The sequence below is a fragment of the Tamandua tetradactyla genome, chromosome 6 (assembly GCF_023851605.1).
Source record: "Tamandua tetradactyla isolate mTamTet1 chromosome 6, mTamTet1.pri, whole genome shotgun sequence".
Taxonomy (NCBI): Eukaryota; Metazoa; Chordata; class Mammalia; order Pilosa; family Myrmecophagidae; genus Tamandua; species Tamandua tetradactyla.
Window position 1 is genome coordinate 141,872,383 of NC_135332.1, and position 22,729 is coordinate 141,895,111.

General features: G+C 39.6%; 1 protein-coding gene across 3 annotated transcripts in view; it reads left to right on the forward strand.

Moving 5' to 3' along the window:
• The window catches only part of MATN2 (matrilin 2), a 200,865-nt gene that overhangs the window by 120,419 nt on the left and 57,717 nt on the right, over nucleotides 1-22,729 (forward strand). For all 3 annotated transcript variants that reach the window (XM_077167296.1, XM_077167298.1, XM_077167297.1), the window contains exon 6: nucleotides 8,709-8,831. In XM_077167296.1, coding sequence (XP_077023411.1) covers nucleotides 8,709-8,831 — 123 coding nt within the window. The remainder of the gene's footprint in view (nucleotides 1-8,708; nucleotides 8,832-22,729) is intronic.

The following is a 22,729-nucleotide window of genomic DNA, read 5'->3' on the forward strand; positions in this document are numbered from 1 at the left end:
CTCTTTAGGGGGCGGGCCGCGGTGGCTCAGCGGGCAAAGTGCTTGCCTGCCATGCCGGAGGACCTCGGTTCGATTCCCGGCCCCAGCCCATGTAAAAAACAAACAAACAAACAAAATACAATAAAACAAGAAAATGTTTAAAGATGTTTCCCTCTCTTCCATCCTTCCTTCCTTCTCTCTGTCTTTCCTTCCCTTCCTCCCTCTCTCTTTAAAAAAAAAAAAAAAAAAAAAAACTCTTTAGGGAGGTGAAATTACAAAACCAATGCTTTAGACTGAAACTTAACAATGCCTGGGAGCAAAAGAAAAAAACACAACACAGACTATTACTTTTTAAAGATCTTTAGCTTTCTCCTTTGCATCTTTTGATTACTACAGTAAGTATGCCATTATCCCCTTCATGCATGGTTTTGTTTTTAACGACTTTTGTGTGACATTATGCTAAGTGAAAAAGATAAGACACAAAAGGCCAAATATTGTATGATTCCTTGTACATGACATATCTAGAATAGGTAAATCCACAGAGACAGAAACCAGATTGGCAGCTGCCAGGATCTAGGAGGTGGGTGGGAGTGGAGGGAAGAATGGGGCGTGACTGCCTAATGGCATGGGGTTTTCTTTGAAGGTGATGAAATATTTCAGAACTAGATAGAAGCAGTGGTTGCATAAACTTTATAAATGTACCAAACGGCACTGAATTGTACACTTTAAAATTGTTAATTTTATGTTATATAAAGAAATTGCATGTGTGTTTATTTTGCAGATTTCATTTCCTTGTTATTATTTACAGGTTTTTGTTATTAAAATGTTCTAAAACATAACAGGTAGAAGCAATTTTTAGAGGTCTAAAAAAAAAAAACCTATCCATAATCCTACCACTTTAGCACAGCAGCTCTTTTTTTTTTTAATTTCCAGGCTTTGTCTTAGACCTGTATTTTACCTGGATGTAATCGCTGCAACTATACAATTTCAAGATCTACTTTTTTTTCACCAAATTTTACTTTACCTTCCTATTTACAATTATGCCATCAAAATTGTAATGTTAATGACTGCTTAACACTTAAAACAAATTTCCTGATCTTCCCTACCAAACCTGCTTCACCCACACTCATCAAACTATTATGTATAACTGATCTCAGCAGCTCCATCCATGCAGTTGCTCATGCCAAAATTCCCGGGACTCAGACAAATTCTTCTTGTTTTCTCTTGCCTCACCTCTAATCCAGCAGGAAGTCCTTCAGCAGATACTTGGAATACCGCTTCAGCCTCCCTGACCCTCTCTGCCTCTATCCCGGTTTAAACCTCCATCGTTCCTGGCCAGGATTGTCGTAGAGGCCTCCTAACCCATCTTTCACTTTCGTATTCTTTTTTTTTTAATTTACTTATTAATTAAAAAATTAATAAACCAAATAAAACATCAACATATATAATCAGTAATTCACAACATCATCACTTAGTTGCATATTCATCATTTCTTAGAACATTTGCATTATTTCAGAAAAAGAAATAAAAAGACAATAGAAAAAGAAATAAAACAAAAACAGGAAAGAAAAAAAAACATTATACCTACCATTCCCCTTACCCCTTGCTTTCATTGATCACTAGCATTTCAAACTAAATTTATTTTAGCATTTGTTCCCCCTATTATTTATTTTTATTCCATATATTCTGCTCCTTTGTTGACAAGGTAGATAAAAGGAGCATCAGACACAGGTTTTCACAATCACACAGTCACATTGTGACAGCTGTATCATTATTCAATCATCCTCAGGACACATGGCTACTGGAACACAGCTCTACATTTTCAGGCAGTTCCCTCCAGCCTCTCCATTACATTTTTTTTTTTTTTTTACATGGGCAGGCACCAGGAATCGAACCCGGGTCCTCGGGCATGGCAGGCAAGCATTCTTACCTGCTGAGCCACCATGGCCCGCCCCCTCTCCATTACATCTTGAATAACAAGATGATATCTACTTGATGCATAAGAATAACCTCCAGGATAACCTCTCTACTCTGTTTGGAATCTCTCAGCCATTGACACTTTGTCTCACTTCACTCTTCCCCCTTTTGGTCGAGAAGGTTTTCTCAATCCCTTGATGCTAAGTCTCAGCTCATTCTAGGGTTTTTCTCAATCCCTTGATCCTGAGTCTCAGCTCATTCTAGGATCTCTGTCTCACGTTGCCAGGAAGGTCCACACCCCTGGGAGTCATGTCCCACGTAGAGAGGGGGAGGGTGGTGAGACTGCTCGTTGTGTTGGCTGGAGAGAGAGGCCACATCTGAGCAACAAAAGAGGCTCTCTTGGGGGTGACTCTTAGGCCTAAATTTTAAGTAGACTTGACCTATCCTTTGTGGGGTTAAGTTTCATGTGAACAAACCCCAAGACTGGGGGCTCAGCCTATAGCTTTGGTTGTCCACACTGATTGTGAGAATATCAAGAATTCAACTTGGGGAAGTTGAATTTCTCCCTGTTCTCGCCGTTCCCCGAAGGGGGCTTTGCAAATACTTTTCCACTCACTGATGGAATCACTCTGGGATTCATCAGGGGATCACTCTGGACAAACCAACAAAATCTCATGTCCTACCTGAGATTCCAAGTACTTATGATGTTCAATCAGACTATCTACATAAGTTATATTAGGAAATGCACTAGTCAAAATATAAATTTTGTAACAAATAAACATTTTTTGCTTTTCACTTTTGTATTCTTTTTTCTTTTTTTAACTTTCTAAAAAAATGTATTTATTTAAAAATCTTTATTCCTAAAACAACATACAAGCATATACACTCTTAACATACAAACATTCCATACGTAGTATACAATCAGTGGCTCACAATGTCATCATAGTTGTATATTCATAACCATGGTCATTTTTTAGAACATTTGCATCCAGAAAAAAGAAATAAAAAGAAAAAACTTATACATACCATACACCTTACCTCTCCCTCTCATTGACTATTAGTATTTCCATCTACCCAATGTTTATATATATATTTATTTTAAAAAATTCTTTAGGCATAACAACAAACAAACATGAACATTCTTACCATATGATCATTCCATTCCATTACTCATACATAATCAGTAATTCATAATGTTATCACATAGTTGTATATTCATCATCATGATCATTTCTTAGGACATTTGTATCAATTCAGAAAAAGAAAAAGACAACAGAAAAAAATTAATACATACCACACCCCTTACCCCCTTCATTGATCACTAGCATTTCAATCTACTAAATTTATTTTAACATTTGTTCCCCTGTTACTTGTTTTTAATCCGTATGTTTTACTCTTCTGTTGAAAAGGTAGATAAAAAGAGCATCAGACACAAGGTTTTCACAATCACACAGTCACATTGTGAAAGCTGTATCATTATACAATCATCTTCAAGAAACATGGCTACTGGAACATAGCTCTACATTTTCAGGCAGCTCCCTCCAGCCTCTCCATTACACCTTAACCCAAAAGGGGCTATCTATCTAATGAGTAAGAATGACCTCCAGGGTAACTTTTCAACTCTGTTTGGAATCTCTTAGCCATTGACACTTTATTTTGTCTCATTTCAATCTTCCCCCTTTTGGTCGAGAAGGTTTTTCTCAATCCCTTGATTCTGAGACCCAGTTCATTCTAGGATTTTTGTCCCATGTTGCCAGGAAGGTCCACACCCTTGGGAGTCATGTCACACATAGACAGGGGGAGGGCTGTGAGTCTGCTTGTTGTGTTGGCTGAGAGAGAGAGGCCACATCTGAGCAACACAAGAGGTTCTCTTGGGGGTGACTCTTAGGCCTAATTTTAAGTAGGCTTAGCCTATCCTTTGTGGGGTTAAGTTTCATATGAACAAACCCCAAGATTTGAGAGAATCTTATTATCCCTACTGCTTGTGAGAATATCAGGAATTCTCCATTTGGGGAAGTTGATTTTCCCCCTTTCCTTACCATTCCCCCAAGGGGACTTTGCAAATGCTTTTTTATTCACTGTTCAAATCACTCTGGGATTTATTGGTATATCACTCTGGACAAACCTATGAAATTTCATGCCCTACCAAGGTTCCATGTACTTATGGTGTTCAATTAAGCTGTCCACCTAAGTTATATTAGGAAATGCACTAGTGAAAATATAAGTTTTGTAGCAAATAAACATTTTTTGCTTTAGTCTCATACATAAGTTAAAGTTTTAAAATATTTAATATTAAATATTAAAATAATTACCATCTATTTTCAACACCCTGCAGTATTGACATTCTTTTGTTCTTCTTCTTGCAAAAACATTTTTAAATTTGTACATTTGGTAGTCACTATCATTATACACTCTAAGCATTCCTAGATTATACCATCTCAGTCTTTATCATATATCTTTCCTTCTGATTTCCTTTGTGCCCACAGGCCTCCTCCCTCTATCATTATCACATTCAGCTTCATTCAGTGTTCTAACATTATTGTGTTACAGTTAGTTTGTATTATGCTATCCATTCTGAATTGTTACGATCAGTCCTGTTGCACAATCTGTATACCTTCAGTTCCAATTACCCAATATCTATCCTATTTCTATCTCCTGTTTGTCTCTATTCTTAATTGAAATTCTCCAAGTTCATTCATTAATGTTAGTACCATACAGTGTTTGTCCTTTTGCTTCTGGCTTATCTCACTCAGCATAATGTCCTTAAGGTCCATCCATGTTGTGACATACTTTATAACTTTATTCTGTCTTACAGCTATGTAATATTCCATCGCATGTATATACCACAGCTTGTTTAGCCACTTGTCTGTTGATGGACATTTGGACTGTTTCCACCTCTTTGCAATTGTACATAATACTGCTATAAACATTGGTGTGCAAATGTCTGTTTGTGTCCTTGTCCTCATGTCCTCTGAGTAGATATCTAGCAATGGTATTGCCGGGTCATATGGCAATTCTATACTTAGCTTCCTGAGGACCCGCCAAACTGCCTTCCACAGCGGTTGTACCATTTGACATTCCCACCGACAGTGGATAAGTATGCCTCTTTCTCTACATCCTCTCCAGCACTTGTCGTTTTCTGTTTTGTTGATAATGGCCATTCTGGTGGGTATGAGATGATATCTCATTGTGATTTTAATTTGCATTTCCCTAATAACCAGGGAAGTTGAGCATCTTTTCATGTGCCTTTTGACCATTTGTATTTCCTTTTCTGAGAAGTGTCTGTCATTGACTTTTGCCCATTTTGTAATTGGGTTGTCTGTCTTTTCGTTGTTGAGTTGAACAGTCTGTTTATATATTCTGGATACTAGACCTTTATCTGATATATTGTTTCCAAATATTGTCTTCCATTGTGTAGGCTGTCTTTTTACTTTCTTCACGAAGTTCTTTGATGTACAGAAGTGTTTAATTTTGAGGCGTTCCCATTTCTTTCTTTCTTCAATGCTTATGCTTTGGGTGTAAAATCTAGGAAACTGCCTCCTATTATAAGATTTATAAGATATTTCCCTACATTTTCTTCTAAAAGTTTTATGGTCTTAGATCTAATGTTTAGGTCTTTGATCCATTTTGAGTTAGGGTGTGAGATATGGATCCTCTTTCATTCTTTTGCATGTGGATATCCAGTTCTCTAGTCACCATTTATTGAAGAGACTGTTCTGTCCCAGGTGAGTTGGCTTGACTGCCTTATCAAATATCAATTGTCCATAGATGAGAGGATCTACAGCTGAACAATCTATTTGATTCCATTGGTCAGTATTTCTATCTTTATGCTAGTACCATGCTTTTTTGACTGCTGTAGCTTTGTAATACACCTTAAAGTCAGGTAGTGTGAGACCTCTTGTCTTCATTTTTCTTTCTCAGGATACTTTTAGCTATTGGGGGCACCCTGCCCTTCCAGATAAATTTGGTTATTGGCTTTTCTATTTCTGAAAAGTAAGTTTTTGGGATTTTAATTCATATTGCATTGAATCTGTAAATCAATTTAGGTAGAATTGACATCTTAACTAAATTTAGTCTTCCAATCCATGAACACGGTATGCCCTTCCATTTATTTAGGTCTTCTGTGATTTCTTTTAACAATTTCTTATGATTTTCTTTGTATAGGTCTTTTGTCTCTTTAGTTAAATTTATTCCTAAATATTTTATTCTTTTGGTTGCAATTGTAAATGGAAATTTTTCTTGATTTCGCCCTCTGATTGTTCATTACTAGTGTATAGAAACACTACAGATTTTTGAGTGTTGTTCTTGTAACCTGCCACTTTGCTGTACACTTTTGCATTCTCGACTCCCCTTTCAAAACCCTCCAACTCCCAACTTAGAGTAAAAGCCAAAGTCCCTGCGGTGGCCTGGGCCCCTTTTGTCCTGCACCCACTCTGGGCTCCCACCGTCCTCTGCTCCAGTACACCTGGCCTTTACACTTGCTGTTCCTTTCACCTGGAGTGCTCTCTCCCTGATAGCTTCACGGCTCACATCTCATTCAAGATTGTGTCCAACTGCTGCCTTCTTTTTTTTTTTTTTTTTTGCTTTTTTTATTGTGAAATATAACATTATACAAAAAAGTTATACATAAATATACCATATATAAAAATAGCATATATACAATGTACATTTCAGAATACATTGTAACAAGTAGTTGTAGAACAGACTTCAGAGTTTGATATGGGTTACACTTCCACAATTTTAGGTTTTTCCTTCTAGCTGCTCCAAGATACTGTAGACTAAAAGAAATATCAGTTTAGTGATTCAGCAATCATATTCATTTGTTAAACCCTACCTTCTCTGTTATAATTCCACCATCACCTTTGATCCTTCTCCCAATCTCAATGGGTATTTGGGCTATGCGCATTCTAACTTTTTCATGTTGGAAGGGGCTGTGGATAATATGGGTTAGTGGGATGGAACTAGTTCATGTTCTGGAGGCCCAGGAACCTATCTGGAGATTGTAGGTTTCTGGAAAGTAAACAGTACATGAAATTTTTGTAGACTCTCAGATAGAGCTCTAGGTGTTCTTTAGGGTTGACAGAAATGGTACTGGTTGGGGTTTGGCAAACCGTGGCAATTAGCAATATCTAGCTGAAGCTTGCATAAGAGTGGTCTCCAGAATAGCTTCTTCTTTTTTTTTTTTGTAGGGTAAGTGTTGTTGTTGTTTTTTTATTTTATTACTAAAACCCGTCAACATACAATATGAATTCTTTTTTTCATCACATAGTTGTATATTCATCACCATGATAATTTCTTAGAACATTTGCATCAATCCAGAAAAAGAAATAAAAAGAAAAAACTCATACACATCATACCCCTTACCCCTCCCTCTCATTGATCACTACTGTTTCCATCTACCCAACAACTGCTGCCTTCTTGCCAGGCCTTTCCTAGCCAGGTGTCCTACATCGTGCCCTCCCTCCCATAACCCCCACTTTGCAGTCCCTGTTCCTCAGCCATGTTTTCCTTTTTTCCACAGCACTCTCCATCTTCTAACAGACTTTATTATTTCCTTTTTTTTTTTTAATATGTTTCCCTTTCCATCAAATGAATGTAAGCTCCTTGAGGGTTAGAACTTTTGTCTGTTTTGTTACGTACTCTATTCTTAGCAACTAAAACAGGGCCTGGCCCATAGTAGGTGCTCAGTAAATATTTGTTGAATTAATGAGAAATAGGTAGTTTTCGTTTCCCAGCTGCTGAAACAAATCCCATACAATAGGTTGAGTTAACAACAGGAATTTTTTGGCTCAGCTTTTCAGAGGCTAGAAAGCTTGCTTCCTCCTGGGGTCAGTATCTTCTGGCTGCCTGACAGTCTCTGGGTTCCTTAGTTTTTCCATCACATGGCAAGGCCCATGGTGGTGTCTATTCCTGTCTTGTCTGGTTCTGTTGACTTCCAGCTGCTGGCTTCTCCTCATGGCTCCTCCTTCAGTGTCCAGTTTCTCTTCCTTAGTACATTTGTCATGCTGGACCAAAGCCCACCCTCATTTAGTCTGGGCACACCTTAACTAATAACATCTTCAAGGGTCCTGTTTCAGGTGGGTTCACAACCATAGGGACACAGGTTGGGACCTGAACATGATTTGTGGGGACATGATTCAGTCCCCAACTAAGGAGTGCATTTTCTCATATTTACTAACCCATTTACCCATTATTAAATGTTCATCTTATTTTCTAGAATTTTTTTGCCATTGTAAATAACACTGCCACAAATAGCTTATTACTTACAATTTGTTTTTGTCCTGTTTTTCAATTGTTTATCATATTTCCAGAATGAACATTGTCAAATTGCATTCCAAAAAGATTTTTACCAATGTACAATGTTACCCACCATTAATAACTCTTTCCACGTTACCTTGCCTGCATTGTTTTTTTTTTGGGGGGGGGGAGGGTGACTTATTTATATGTTCATTATCTTTTTTTTAAATTTTTAAATTTTATTTTTTCAATGCCAAAAAACACAAAGCAAATGCAAACATTGCCAGCATTGTTTTTTATTGTGTCTTTATTTTTGCCAGTTTAATTGGTGTATATGTACCTTATGAACATTTTGATTTGCGTTTCTTTAACTTTTAGATACAACTGATCCTATGTTCTTTAATTTATTTTCTGAGTTACATCCCTTGATCTAGACTCCTGATCTTTGTGAGGAGAGATCTTGGATTATTTCTCCTTATTTATATTTGTCATAAGTATGCTTCCATTCTACCATTCCCTTTATATCTGTTTACATTTCTAATGTCTAAATTCTGAATGTGTTTTATTTTCTGCAGCTGTGGACTATTGTGCCTTGGAAAACCATGGATGTGAACATGAGTGTGTAAATGCTGATAACTCCTACCTGTGCCAGTGCCCTAAAGGATTTGCTCTTAATCCAGATAGAAAAACATGCACAAGTAAGTTACACACACAAAGAATTTTTGATGTTATTAATATGGGAACTGTGGCTATGCAACTCTCCTGGACATAGATGGACATATGATTCATGGTAGGGGTCTAATGCTTTCTATGCTTATTCCTCTGTCAGGCCTTTCTTTTTTTTTTTTTGTTTTTTTCTTTTTCTTTTTTATTGAGAAATCTGCACACACATACTTTCTATACATAGTCTATAATCAGTGGCTCACAATATCATCACATAGTTGTGTATTCATCACCATGATCATTTTTAGAACATTTGCATCACTCCAGAAAAAGAAATAAAAAGAAAAAACTCATACATGCTATACACCTACCCGTTCCTCTCATTGACTACTAGTCTACCCAATTTATTTTACCCTTTGTTCCCACTATGATTTATTTATTTATTTTACCCATGTTTGTTACTCATCTGTCCACACCCTGGATATAAGGAGCATCAGACACAAGGTTTTCACAACTGCACAGTCACATTGTAAACATTATATCTTTATACAATTGTCTTCAAGAATCAAGGCTATTGGAACAAAGCTCAACAGTTTCAAGTACTTCCCTCCGGCCACTCCAATACACCATTAACTAAAAAGGGATATCTATATAATTCATAAGAATAACCTCCAGGATAACCTCTCAACTCTGTTTGAAATCCCTCAGCCACTGAAAATTCATTTTGTCTCATTTGTCTCTTCTCCCTTTTGGTCAAGAAGGCTTTCTCAATATCTTGATGCCGGGTTCTGACTTATCCCAGGCTTTCTGTCCCACATTGCCAGGGAGATTTACACCCCTGAGAGTGAGGTAGTGGGGAAGGCAGTGAGTTCATCTGCCATGTTGGCTTAGAGAGAGAGAGGCCACATCTGAGCAACAAAAGAGGTTCTCTGGGGGTGACTCTTTGGCCTAATTATAAGTAGGCTTAGCCTCTTGTTTGCAGGAATAAGTTTCATTAGGAGCGAACTCCAAGATCGAGCACTCAGCTTGGTCAGGCCTTTCTTAACTTGCCTGAAAAGTAGCCCATTCCATCTCAGTGCCATCCTTTAAGAAGTTTGACGAAAGTGTCTTTTACCTGGAGACTACATGTAGCACCGTTCTTCCAGTGTCTTCTGAGTGTGCTGACACTCAGCCCTCCTGACTTGATTTTGACTCAGCCTAGCTGTGCTCATCAGCATTTACAGGGCTTAAAAAATATTTTCATTGAAACTTTGTGGCTTGTGGGCCTCAGTGCTGACTCTACACAAGTATAGCAAAATTGCTGAGCCCCAAATTGTTTAAAGTGGTTGCTTCTGGGTGGGGTGGAGGGTGGTTTGCAGAGAACTACTTGTTTTTTGATTGAACTATGTATTTTTATTTGAGTTTCACTGTGCACACAAAAATCAGAATCAATTTGAGCTTCCAAAATCTGAACATAAAAATCTATAAACTAAAGGAAAGTATTAGTTTTGCAAAAGGATTCCAAAATAGTTCTTTTAAGTATAAAGGTGCATCAGAGCACTTAAGGGTTGTGTATAGATTAATATCCTTCTAGGAAGGTTCACTTGAGAAAAGTTTGTTTTTAAAGTACTGGTATTACTGTATTTTTAAAAAGTTAAGTTTAATAGCAATTTAGAATAAAATAAGGCATCTCTGAGACATATATCAACAAAAAATAGAATTTCAGTTCTTAAGAAGTTCATGTACACATAACCTTTCTAAAATACATCTATTATGTAAAGCAGGTATAACTGCATAGATTTTAAAAGGCAGCCCCAGCATCCCCTTAAACTTAACTCCTAATCTTCAACCCCTTCATATCGACAGCTTACAAACACTGGAGCTAGAGGTAGGGGTGGAGTGTGGAACTGTAAGGGGCACACTAAAGAAGAAAACATTCTTTCATAGAGTCCCAACCATGTGCTGATAGAAATGAATAAGGTGAGGCCCCTCCTGGAGGAGGACATACTTTGGCTGAGTCTTGAAGGCAGACCCAGACAAAGAAAGAAGGGTGAGGTGAGGTGAGGAGGGAAGAGGTATACCAAGATATATGAACCAGACTAGAGTATTTTAGATCTCCACACCCAGCACATGCCTGGAGTACAATTCATGCTTAATATTTGTTTTTTGAGCAAATAATGAATGAACTGCTCTGCTCCTCGTCTCCCTTCCCTTCTGAATGTTCTAGACTAAAAAACAGCAGCCTGGGCTGTAATAAGGGCTGAGGAGTTTGGGGTTGCTGGGCTGATGGAGACGTGCTCCTTATCAAAGGCAGAGGCCATGTGCTGCCAAGGAGCTGCCTCTGTTCTGACCCAGCACCTCTACTTAGGAGCTGGGGGATCAAGTTATTTAAGCCTGAGTTTCCTCAACTATAATAAGGAATGGTAATACTACCTCCTTCACAGCAGTGTCTCAAAGACAATATGAGATAATCCATATAAACCACTTAGCAAATTGCCTGGTGCTGAATAAATTTGTCCAAGGGATGATACTGGCTTCAAAGACCTTAAATTAGTATTTACTGAGCACATACTATGTGCCTAAGCTAAGTTTAAAGAGGCATGAAAAATTCAAAACTTGGCCCCAAACTTCTAGGAGCTTGCACTGGAAGCTGGTGCAGGAACAAGTCATGCCCACACAAGGTAGCTCAGTCATAGTAGTAGGCATTATATGATCAAGGGCCCACAGTGTGATGCAGACGAGATCCATAGCAGGAGTTAAGGGAAGGAGGAGACTGGTGGGACTACAGCAGGTAGGGGAATGTGGCCTCACTAGAATGAGGCCTGGGGGGAAGAGCTTGCCTGGTCCAGTCTCCTTCCCCCCTCTACAAGGGTCCTTCCCTGGCTGAAGTCCCCTGATTTCTCTCCCACCCCCGATGCTTGTCCCAGAGCTGCACCGCCACCCCGTACTGTAGTTCAACATGCCTTCCATCCCAGAATTCCTTGGGAAATGGAGAATTACGAGCCTCAGGAAGCTGCAGTCAAGGAGGAGGTCTGCAGTATAGGGAGGCTGGGAGAAGGCTTGGCTGGGACTCAGGGGAGGGAAAGATCCAGCTGTGAAGTCTCAGCAACTAGGCATGGAGCCCAAGAGTTCAGCTGTCTCTGGATTCTGTCAGAGTCAAGACCAAGAAGTGGGCTGCCCAACGTGTGGGCAGAGAAGTGTGCTGGGAAATCTGAAGGGTTTGGGCAGTCAGCTCAGGGAGTGGTGTCCCCTGGAAGAAGGGCTCCCTTCCCACCGGGCTTGGAGGGAGGGCAGAGAGCCAGACCTTGGGGAGGATCTGGCTGAAGAAAGGAGACATCCAGAGAATTTGGAAAGCTGTGAGAAGGAAATAAGGTGAAAGTTCACTAAGAACTGTGAACTTGGGAGTGTTCTGGAGCTGTGGCAGTGACAAAAACAAGAACTGAGAAGCAGAACCTGTTATGAGGACAGAAGCAGAGGATGGAGGTGGATGCTTGGAATCGAGGCGGGCATCCTGAGGGTGACTAATGAGGTGTCTCATCAGCCTTGCCGTGGCTGCACCATCAAGAAATTTTTGGAATTTTTTCCTGCTTCTCTTGAACTTACAAAAATTAAAATAAAAAATATTCAGTTTTTAAAATTTCAGTCACCCATAACTCTATTTTTAACCAAAATTATATTTGAAAGCTAATCCAGTTAAGTATACAATTATTACCTTAAAAAAGGTACCTAGGAATGCAATATACGAAGTATAATTAATTTATGATTAAACCAATACATACTTGCTAGAGCTATACAAATAATATAAATGAAAATATGTGAGTAGTGTTCAAAAAATTACCACCTTTTATGTCAATTCATATACTAAGCAACACATACGAATTTGAATATTTTCTAGAGAGGGTGTGGTTGGAAACACATAGGTACATCAATTCACAAAACATTGGCAAACTTTTTGAGGTCAAATGTGAAACTATTACTCTTGAGTCAGGCATGAGAACACTCTCAGATATTCGGGGCTTTTCACAAGAAAGATAAATGGAGGACTTTGTTCAATGCTGTGTCTTTGATGTCAAGGAGCCTGGGGTTTCAAGTCTAAAACTAATCTTCTGTTCCTTTCCAATACTTGTAATTATGAGTAAAGTCAACTGTGGATACTGTGTTTTGCATGTTCTTATTGATTATTATTTACTGACTCTCAGATTGTTATGCTCAATATTTTTCAGACTCCAGATAATATGTTGATGTTTTCATCCTTATTTTTAAAATAGGGATGCTGAATGAATATTCAGTGCTTGCATCAAAAGTGCAACATAAAAAATAAAATAAACTTATACTAAATCAGCAATAGAAGGACTAGAAAATATCATCATATGATTTCCTGGTCAGGACATAGTTAACCTGCTGAGCCCTAATATATCCCTACAGCTTACAATTGGCGTCTTGTTTTTATGAGGTATGCTTGTGTGCCTCAGAGACTCTCGGGTTGGAAGGGGTCCCCAAGTTCAACCTAGTTCTAGTTCAACCACTATTCCTACAACATCTCCCCCCTACCATCATCCAGCCTGTGCTTGAATACCCAACTGACAAGCTCTCTTTTTACCCCATGGTAGGACATTCCAGCTTTGTACAGCACAGACGATTGTCTGGACTAAGTTTAAAGGTGCATAAAAAATTCAGGCCTTGGCCTCAAGCCTTCCAGGAGCACATACTGTAATGTGCTTCCTTAGGCTGAGCTGAAATCTACTTCCTCATGAAGCCAACCAAACAAATTGAGCTTCTTGCACTCTTCTTAGCCACTAAGAATGAGTCATATCTGAATAACTTCTTTCATTTAATAGACTAGCCAGGCATGGAAAATGTGTTAGCTACTCTATCTAGACGAGAGTGGCATTAGACCAATTTACTGATGGGAGTCCCGAGGACCAGATGGAGAAATGTGTGCTGGATGAAAGAATGATTGGTTGGGTTTGTAGCTGGCTTGAATGCCCATATCCAGAGGATGCTGCTTGCTGGGCTGAGATCCTCCTGCAGGGAGGCTTTTATGCAGCCTGCAGGGAAGAAGCCTCGAGGAGAGCGTGTAAACTGCCTTCCTTTCTTAGTGACCCCTTGTTGGTTCTTGGTGGTCTTTGTTTCCTCATCAAAAGGTTCACAAAACACTCTGTGAAGAGTAATGCTGATAACCATTTATTCATTCAACAAGTATTTGTTGACCACCTACTATGTGCCAGATACTATTTTCTAGGCATTAAGCATATGGTGGGTAAGTAGACATAATCTCTGTCTTTTTGGATGTTGCATTCTGTCGGAGCAGGGTAAATATAATAGAGAAAAATGAGGGAAAGCCTCAATGAAAAAGTGACATTGGATCGGAGACTTCAAGAGGTGAGGGAGGGGGGAGACATTCGAGGCCGAGGGGCAAAGGCAGGAAGTGTGCAGCCCGGCTTGGTAAGGAAGAGCCAGGAGGAGTGGGACTAGACAGAGAGGGAGAGGGTGACTGTTGCAGGAGTGCCGTCCAGAGGTAACTGTCAGCCAGATCTGGGGTCTCTGTAGGCTGCTGTTGGGTCTTTGGCTTTTATACAGCGTGAGATGGGGAGCTGAAGCAGGGCCATGCCCAAAGAGTGTAAGAGCTGATTTCAGATTTTTAATGGGATCCCTCTAGCTGTGTGTTGATATTAATTCCTCATATTTTTTTCCTAGTACTTTCCTATGTAGTACTCCCTGCATTCACTCTCTCACTTGTGATCGCTTGGATAATCTTGCATGATTGAGGCCTGATCACCCCTCGGAAGGTTTCAGAAACCATCTTCTTCCTCCTTTACAAAATTGGAACAGTTCTTATCCTTCTTTTCCTGGGTGCCTCTAGGGTGACTATGTTAGTTTGTAAGCTGCCAGAATGCGGTAAACCAGAACTGGAATGGCTTTTAAAAAGGGGAATTTAATACGTTGCAAGTTTACAGCTCTAAGGAAGTGAAAATGTCCAAATTAAGGCACCAGCAAGAGCTTATTTTCATTAAAGAAAGGCTGATGGGTCTGGAACACCTCTGTCTGCTGGGTAGTCATGAGGCTGGCATCTGCTGGTCCCGTGCTCATGGGCTTCATTGCTTTCAGCCTCTGTTCCTGTGGGGGTTCCTCATTTTGTTTTTCTGGGGTTGGCTCTCATCTCTTGGCCTCTCCGTTGGCTCTCTTCAGGTTCTGACTTGCTTAGCATCTCATGGCAACATCTGCTGGGCTCCAAGCATCTCCAAACATCCATGTCTCTGTTCTCTGAAGCAACTGTTCTCCAAGCTTCTACATCTGTTCTCTTTGTCGGTTCTGAGGCTTCTGTCGTTTCTCCCAAATGTTTCCTCTTTTAAGATTCCAATAAACTAATCAAGACCCACCTGGAATGGTTGGAGTCACATCTCCATCTAATCATAAGGTCACAGCCGCAATTGGGCATGTCACATCTCTGGGGAGATGATCTAATCAAAAGTTTCCAACCTACAGTGTTGAATCAGGATTAAAAGAAATGACTGCTCCCACAAGATTGGATCAAGATTAAAACATGGCTTTTCTGGGGTACATTATACTTTCAAACTGGCATAGTGACCAATTTGTTCCAATTTGCTCCGGACTTTCCTGGTTTTAGCCCTGAAAGTCCAGCATCCCAAGAACCCCTTCAGTTCCAGGCACACCAAGATGGGCGGCCACCTAGGTCCATCTCTTGGTTCTTTAGTCAACATTCTCATTTGCAAGTTCTATCAGGGATAGAATTTACCCTGCTGGAAAAGCTGGGGCCTAGGGGGTTGCCAGCTCCCAGCTGGGACATGAGAGGGGTGAGCTTAAATGCCTTCAGAAGTCAGGTGGGTGAAATACATGTGAGGCACAGCCAATTGTAACCAATAGGAGAGTGGTTCTCAAAGTGTGGCCTCAGAACTAGAAGCATTCACATCACCTGGGAGCTTGTCAGAAAAGCAGATTCTGGGGCCCCACCACAGACCTACTGTCCCAGAAACCCTGGAGTTGGGGCCTTGCACTCCGCATTTGAACAAGTCCTCCAGGTGATTCTAAAGCATGCTAAGTTTGAAAACCATTGCAATAGGGAGTGGAGGGGGGGTGGGGGATGTCCTATCCAACTGGAGCACACTCGCCTTCCCTTTGAAGACATTTTGATTTGATTAAAAGAAAAAGTCCTGGTCAAACTAAATGTATGTGAGCTTGTTTGGTCTGTAGGCTAACTTGTTGGCAGCCCCTTGAATATTCTTTTACTCCCTTTGACCATCTCGAATTTCACTTTTCTTTCCTCTGTCCTTTCCAGCCTGAAAGTTATTCTCCTTTTAAGAGAAGAAAAAAGCAGTTGAAGAGTTTTGCATTCTTTCCATCAGCGTTTTATAGTAGCCCCAAGATAACTGAGAAGTCTCTTTTGCTGTCCTCAACATTTTGCATATTAGCTGTTTTGACACCATTTTAATAGGCCCAAGTAACTTTTTAAAATTTATCCTTGCAATCTGTTCTTTTCCATTTTTGGTACATGCCCTATTAAAATCTAGGTTTATCAGTGAGTTATCTGTGCAGCCAGAGTGGCTCCTTTGGTACTTTAACCATTTTCTCCCTTGCTGAAATTACTTGTGATTAGAAATAAAATTTTTACTTTCTGCTACTTTCCAGGTCCTTGGAAATAGCCTTTCTTGCCTGGTCATGCAACAATGCTCTGTTCTGTGGAGGGTTTTCCCTGCCTTTTCTCTTCCTTTCTTTCTAAATGTTTAGAATTCACTTTCCTGGGCAAAGAAGCTTGCTCCCGGTGCTGTTGCCATTTCCACTTCCCCCTTGTTAAAAAAATCAGGTCAGAGTAGCAGTTGCAGCAGTTCTTTCTTTTCCTTCTCTAGTAGGGCAGATTGATGATTTCCCAGAGGTTCTGTTTTTAGCTGAGTGATCACTCTGGCGTTAGAACTATGGAGAGTTCAGCTCCTCCAACTTCTCCACTCTCTCTGACCTTGATGCCCACAGGGTCCAAACTTGTCTGCACATTGGAAACTCCTGGGGACCTTCAAGAAAAACACTGTGTCCTACCCGCCCCCCCCCCCCCCCCCCCCCCCCCCCCCCCCCAGAGATTGTGATTTGATTGGTCTGGGGATTGGCCTGGGCTTTAGAATTTTTAAAACCTCCTCAGGTGTGCTGGTTTGAAAGGATGTATGTCCCCTAGAAAAGCCGTGTTTTAATCAAAATCCCATTCCCTATTCAATACTGTATGTTTGGAACTGTAATCAGATCATCTCCCTGGATGATGGGATTTAGTCAAGAGTGGCTGTTAAACTGGATTAGGTGACAACATGTCTCCACCCATTTGGGTGGGTCTTTGATAAGTTTCTGGAGTCATATAAAAGAGGAAACATTTTGGAGGATGGAGGAGATGCGGAAAGAGCAGAGAATGCTGCAGCACCACGAAGCAGAGTCCACGAGCCAGAGACCTTTGGAGACGGAGAAGGAAAATGCCTCCCAGGGAGCTTCATGAAACCAGAAGCCAGGAGAGAAGAAGCTAGCAGATGACACCGTGCTCGCCATATGTCCATCCAGCTGAGAGAGGAACCCTGACTGTGTTCACCATGTGCCCTTCCAGATGAGAAAGAAACTCTGTGCTCGCCATGTGCCCTTTCACTTAAGAGAGAAACCCTGAACTTCATCGGCCTTCTTGAACCAAGGTATCTTTCCCTGGATGCCTTAGATTGGACATTTCTATAGACTTTTTTAAATTGGGACATTTTCTCAGCCTTAGAACTATAAACAAGCATCTGATTAAATTCCCCTTTTAAAAAGCCATTCCATTTCAGATGTGTTGCATTCTGGCAGCTAGCAAACTAGAACACCAGGCCATTCTCATGAAAGACAGGTTAGGTAACCACTGCCCTCAGCCAGTTTTGACCTTGAATCAGAGCATCATCATCTTTTCCATCTGTTCAGGTGGCCTGTATTGCATGCTACAGTTTACATTCTTCTTCTTAATCATTTTATACTCAACCATCTCCAGCTTGCTTTTTTACCTTTAGATTCATAGCTTTCTATACATTCAGTACTACTTCATCCTTTTTATTTTTATTTTTTACTTTTAATTGTGGTTACATATATACAACTCATAATTTCCCATTTTGACCACTTTCAAGTGTACAATAGAGTGCTATTAATTACAGGCATACTGTTCATTACTGAAACTTTTTTATCACCCCAAACAGAAATTCCGTACCCATTAAGCATGAACTTCCTATTTCTCTTACCCAGGCCCCTGGTAACCTGTAATCTACTTTCTTTCTCTGTGCATTTGCTTATTTTAGATATTTCATACCAGTGGCATCATATAATATTTGTCCTTCTGTGACATCACTTCACTCAACATGGCATCTTGACGGTTTATCCATGTTACTTCATCATTCATTGTGACACATCTGTTTCTTTTTAATCTTTGATTTTTTTATTTTTTATTTTTTTAATTTATTTTTTAGATGACATGTTTTTAAAACTGTGCCTACAGAGTAAGAAAAGTTGCTGACCAAGTACAGATAACTCCCACAGATCAGCGAAAGTAGCTCTGCTTTTCAGTTTTGTTAATTTGCTCTTCTACATAAAATTTCATTTGAGGAAAGTGTTTAGAGGCTTTAAAAAGTTTTAAAACTGCTGGTATAGCTCTCACTTCACCATGACCTTGCGTTCAGTTTCTGTCTCCCCCAATTCCAGGCAGACCTGTGAGCTCACAGCTGCTCCCGGGACTGAAGTCCCAAACTGACTTTATATATATTGCCTGTATTTTATGTTTTGGATAGAGACCCATCTGAAGCTATATTTATTCCCAGCTCTGTTCCGTTTCCTTCTCCTGATCAATGGGCACTTGCCACACTTCCTTTTTCTACATTATTTCTGCTGTTGTCCATGGCAACTGGTTTTACAATTACGGAATGTGTGTATTTATTTTTAATACTTTTCCTGGTTACAGAAGCAGTACATGCTCATCGAAGTAAATTGGATAGTATTAAAAAAAACTTTAAAGAATAAAATTTAAACAAGTTGTAATTCTATCATCTTGAGATAACCATATTTAATACTGATATGGTATATTCCTCTCTAGTCTTTTTTTATGTGTATGATATATTTTTATAGAATTGAGATCATACGGTATAACACTAAATCATGCACATTTCCACAGGTCATTTAAATTTTATCAAAACATTTGAATGCTGGCATAGGTACCTATTCACTGTTGGTAAGGAAACTGAGAGGTGCAGCCCCTTGGAGGGCAGTGTGGTACTTCCTCAGGAGGGTAGGGGTGGGGCTGCCATATGATCCTGCAACCCTGTTGCTCAGTATATACCTGGAGGAACAGAGAGGGGGGCATGAATGGACATTTGCACACTGGTGTTTCTGACAGCAGTGTTCCTGATCTGCAATGGATGGAGGTGGCCTAAGGGTACAACGGAGGGAAGGAAGGGGGAGCTATGGTGTATGCATATAACAGACTACTGGAGCAGCCACAAGAAGGGATGAAGCTGTGAGGTGTGCAACCAGGTAAATGAACCTTAAGGACTGTATGTTGAATGAAATGTCAGAAACAAAAAGACAAATATTATCATGCCTCATTCATGTGGACTTACTAGACTAACTATAATATACAGACTCAGAGAATTGAGGTTGAGAGCATGGGTTATCAGGTTGGGGCCTAGTGTAAACGGTCCTAGATTTTTAAGCTCCTATAGCAGTCACATATATTCAGCAGTTGTAACTGTTATTTCTAAATTCTGAGATACTGAGCTGTTTGTATATAACCTGGTCATTTCCGGAAATTTCTGGTATTGATGTGACACCCGAGACTCAGTTAGAGCTCTGAAGCTATGAAAGTCAGCAGTACCCCATACAGGGACTGTTTAATAAGTTGGAAAAGGGATCTGACTTTGAGTAGAGAAATGAATGAAACTCATCTGGATAGGACTAAGATAAATCAGAATACAGGGTAAAGGATGATATGGTCCACATTTTAAAACTTCAACTTCTTTGTGAGACCAAAGGGAGAGATGTTTATTTGGTGCAAAATTTATATTTTGGTTAGCTCATTACCTAATTTAACTTGTATGGCCAGTTTCATTGAACACCATAAGTACATGGAATCTTGAATAGGGCATAAGATCTTGTTGATTTGTACTGGTTAGTATGATGCCCCAATATATCCTAGAACAATTTGGGCAGTGAATAAAAAAGTATTTGCAAAGTCCCTTTGGGGTACTGGGGAAAGGTGGACATATGAAGCTTCCCCATCTGGGGATTTCCTGATACTCTCACAAGCAGCGGAGAGAACCAAATCGATAGGCTGGGCCCCCAATCTTGGGGTTTGACCCTATGAAACTTATTCCTGCAAAGGAGGCTATGACTACTTATAATTATGCCTAAGAGTCACCCCCAGAGAACCTCTTTTGTTGCTCAGATGTGGCCTCTCTCTCTCTAAGCTTGTTTAGCAAGTGAACTCACTGCCTTCCCTCCTACAGGGGACATGACTCCCAGGGGTGTAAATCTCCCTGGCAATGTGGGACAGAACTCCCAGGAAGAGATGAGACCTGGCATCATGGGATTAAGAAGCCTTCTTGACAAAAGGAGGGAGAGAGAAAAGAGAAACAAAGTTTCTGTGGCTGAGAGATTTTGAACATTGGAGAGGTTATCCTGGTTATTCTCAGGCACTACGTAGACATTGTTTCAAGATTCCACGTAATTACAGTGTTTGAATAAACGGACCATACAGGTTAAATTAGCTTGTGTGCTACAGAAAATAAAAATTTTGTACCAAATATTTTTTCCTTGAGTCTCACAGAGAAGTTGAAGTTTTAAAACACAGTCAATATCATCCTTTACCTTTCAGTCTAATTTACCTCAGTCCTAGCCGGATCCATTCATGTCTCTAATTGATTTCTAATTGAAATATGATCTCTTTTTTTGGCTTTTTTAATTTATTTTTTTATTAATTAACGGAAAAAAGAAATTAACCCAACATTTAGAAATCATACCATTCTACATATGCAATCAATAATTCTTAACATCATCACATAGATGCATGATCATCGTTTCTTAGTACATTTGCATCGGTTTAGAAGAACTAGCAACACAACAGAAAAAGATATAGAATGTTAATATAGAGAAAAAAATAAAACTAATAATAATAGTAAAAAAAAAACGTATAGCTCAGATGCAGCTTCATTCAGTGTTTTAACATGATTACTTTACAATTAGGTATTATTGTGCTGTCCATTTTTGAGTTTTTGTATCTAGTCCTGTTGCACAGTCTGTATCCCTTCAGCTCCGATTACCCATTATCTTACCCTGTTTCTAACTCCTGCTGGACTCTGTTACCAATGACATATTCCAAGTTTATTCTCGAATGTCCATTCACATCAGTGGGACCATACAGTATTTGTCCTTTAGTTTTTGGCTAGACTCACTCAGCATAATGTTCTCTAGGTCCATCCATGTTATTACATGCTTCATAAGTTTATCCTGTCTTAAAGCTGCATAATATTCCATCGTATGTATATACCACAGTTTGTTTAGCCACTCTTCTTTTGATGGACATTTTGGCTGTTTCCATCTCTTTGCAATTGTAAATAATGCTGCTATAAACATTGGTGTGCAAATGTCCGTTTGTGTCTTTGCCCTTAGGTCCTTTGAGTAGATACCCAGCAATGGTATTGCTGGGTCATATGGCAATTCTATATTCAGCTTTTTGAGGAACCGTCAAACTGCCTTCCACAGTGGTTGCACCATTTGACATTCCCACCAACAGTGGATAAGTGTGCCTCTTTCTCCGCATCCTCTCCAGCACTTGTCATTTTCTGTTTTGTTGATAATGGCCATTCTGGTGGGTGTGAGATGATATCTCATTGTGGTTTTGATTTGCATTTCTCTAATGGCCAGGGACATTGAGCATCTCTTCATGTGCCTTTTGGCCATTTGTATTTCCTCTTCTGGTAGGTGTCTGTTCAAGTCTTTTTCCCATTTTGTAATTGGGTTGGCTGTCTTTTTGTTGTTGAGTTGAACAATCTCTTTATAAATTCTGGATACCAGACCTTTATCTGATATGTCGTTTCCAAATATTGTCTCCCATTGTGTAGGCTGTCTTTCTACTTTCTTGATGAAGTTCTTTGATGCACAAAAGTGTTTAATTTTGAGGAGCTCCCATTTATTTATTTCCTTCTTCAGTGCTCTTGCTTTAGGTTTAAGGTCCATAAAACCGCCTCCAATGTAAGTTTCATAAGATATCTCCCTACACTTTCCTCTAACTGTTTTATGGTCTTAGACCTAATGTTTAGATCTTTGATCCATTTTGAGTTAACTTTTGTATAGGGTGTGAGATATGGGTCTTCTTTCATTCTTTTGCATATGGATATCCAGTTCTCTAGGCACCATTTATTGTAGAGACTGTTCTGTCCCAGGCGAGTTGGCTTGACTGCCTTATCAAAGATCAAATGTCCGTAGATGAGAAGGTCTATATCTGAGCACTCTATTCGATTCCATTGGTCGATATATCTATCTTTATGCCAATACCATGCTGTTTTGACCACTGTGGCTTCATAATATGCCTTAAAGTCGGGCAGCGCGAGACCTCCAGCTTCGTTTTTTTTCCTCAAGATGTTTTTAGCAATTCAGGGCACCCTGCCCTTCCAGATAAATTTGCTTATTGGTTTTTCTATTTCTGAAAAATAAGTTGTTGGGATTTTGATTGGTATTGCATTGAATCTGTAAATCAATTTAGGTAGGATTGACATCTTAACTATATTTAGTCTTCCAATCCATGAACACAGTATGCCCTTCCATCTATTTAGGTCTTCTGTGATTTCTTTTAACAGTTTTTTGTCGTTTTCTTTACATAGATTTTTTTGTCTCTTTAGTTAAATTTATTCCTAGGTATTTTATTCTTTTAGTTGCAATTGTAAGTGGGATTTGTTTCTTG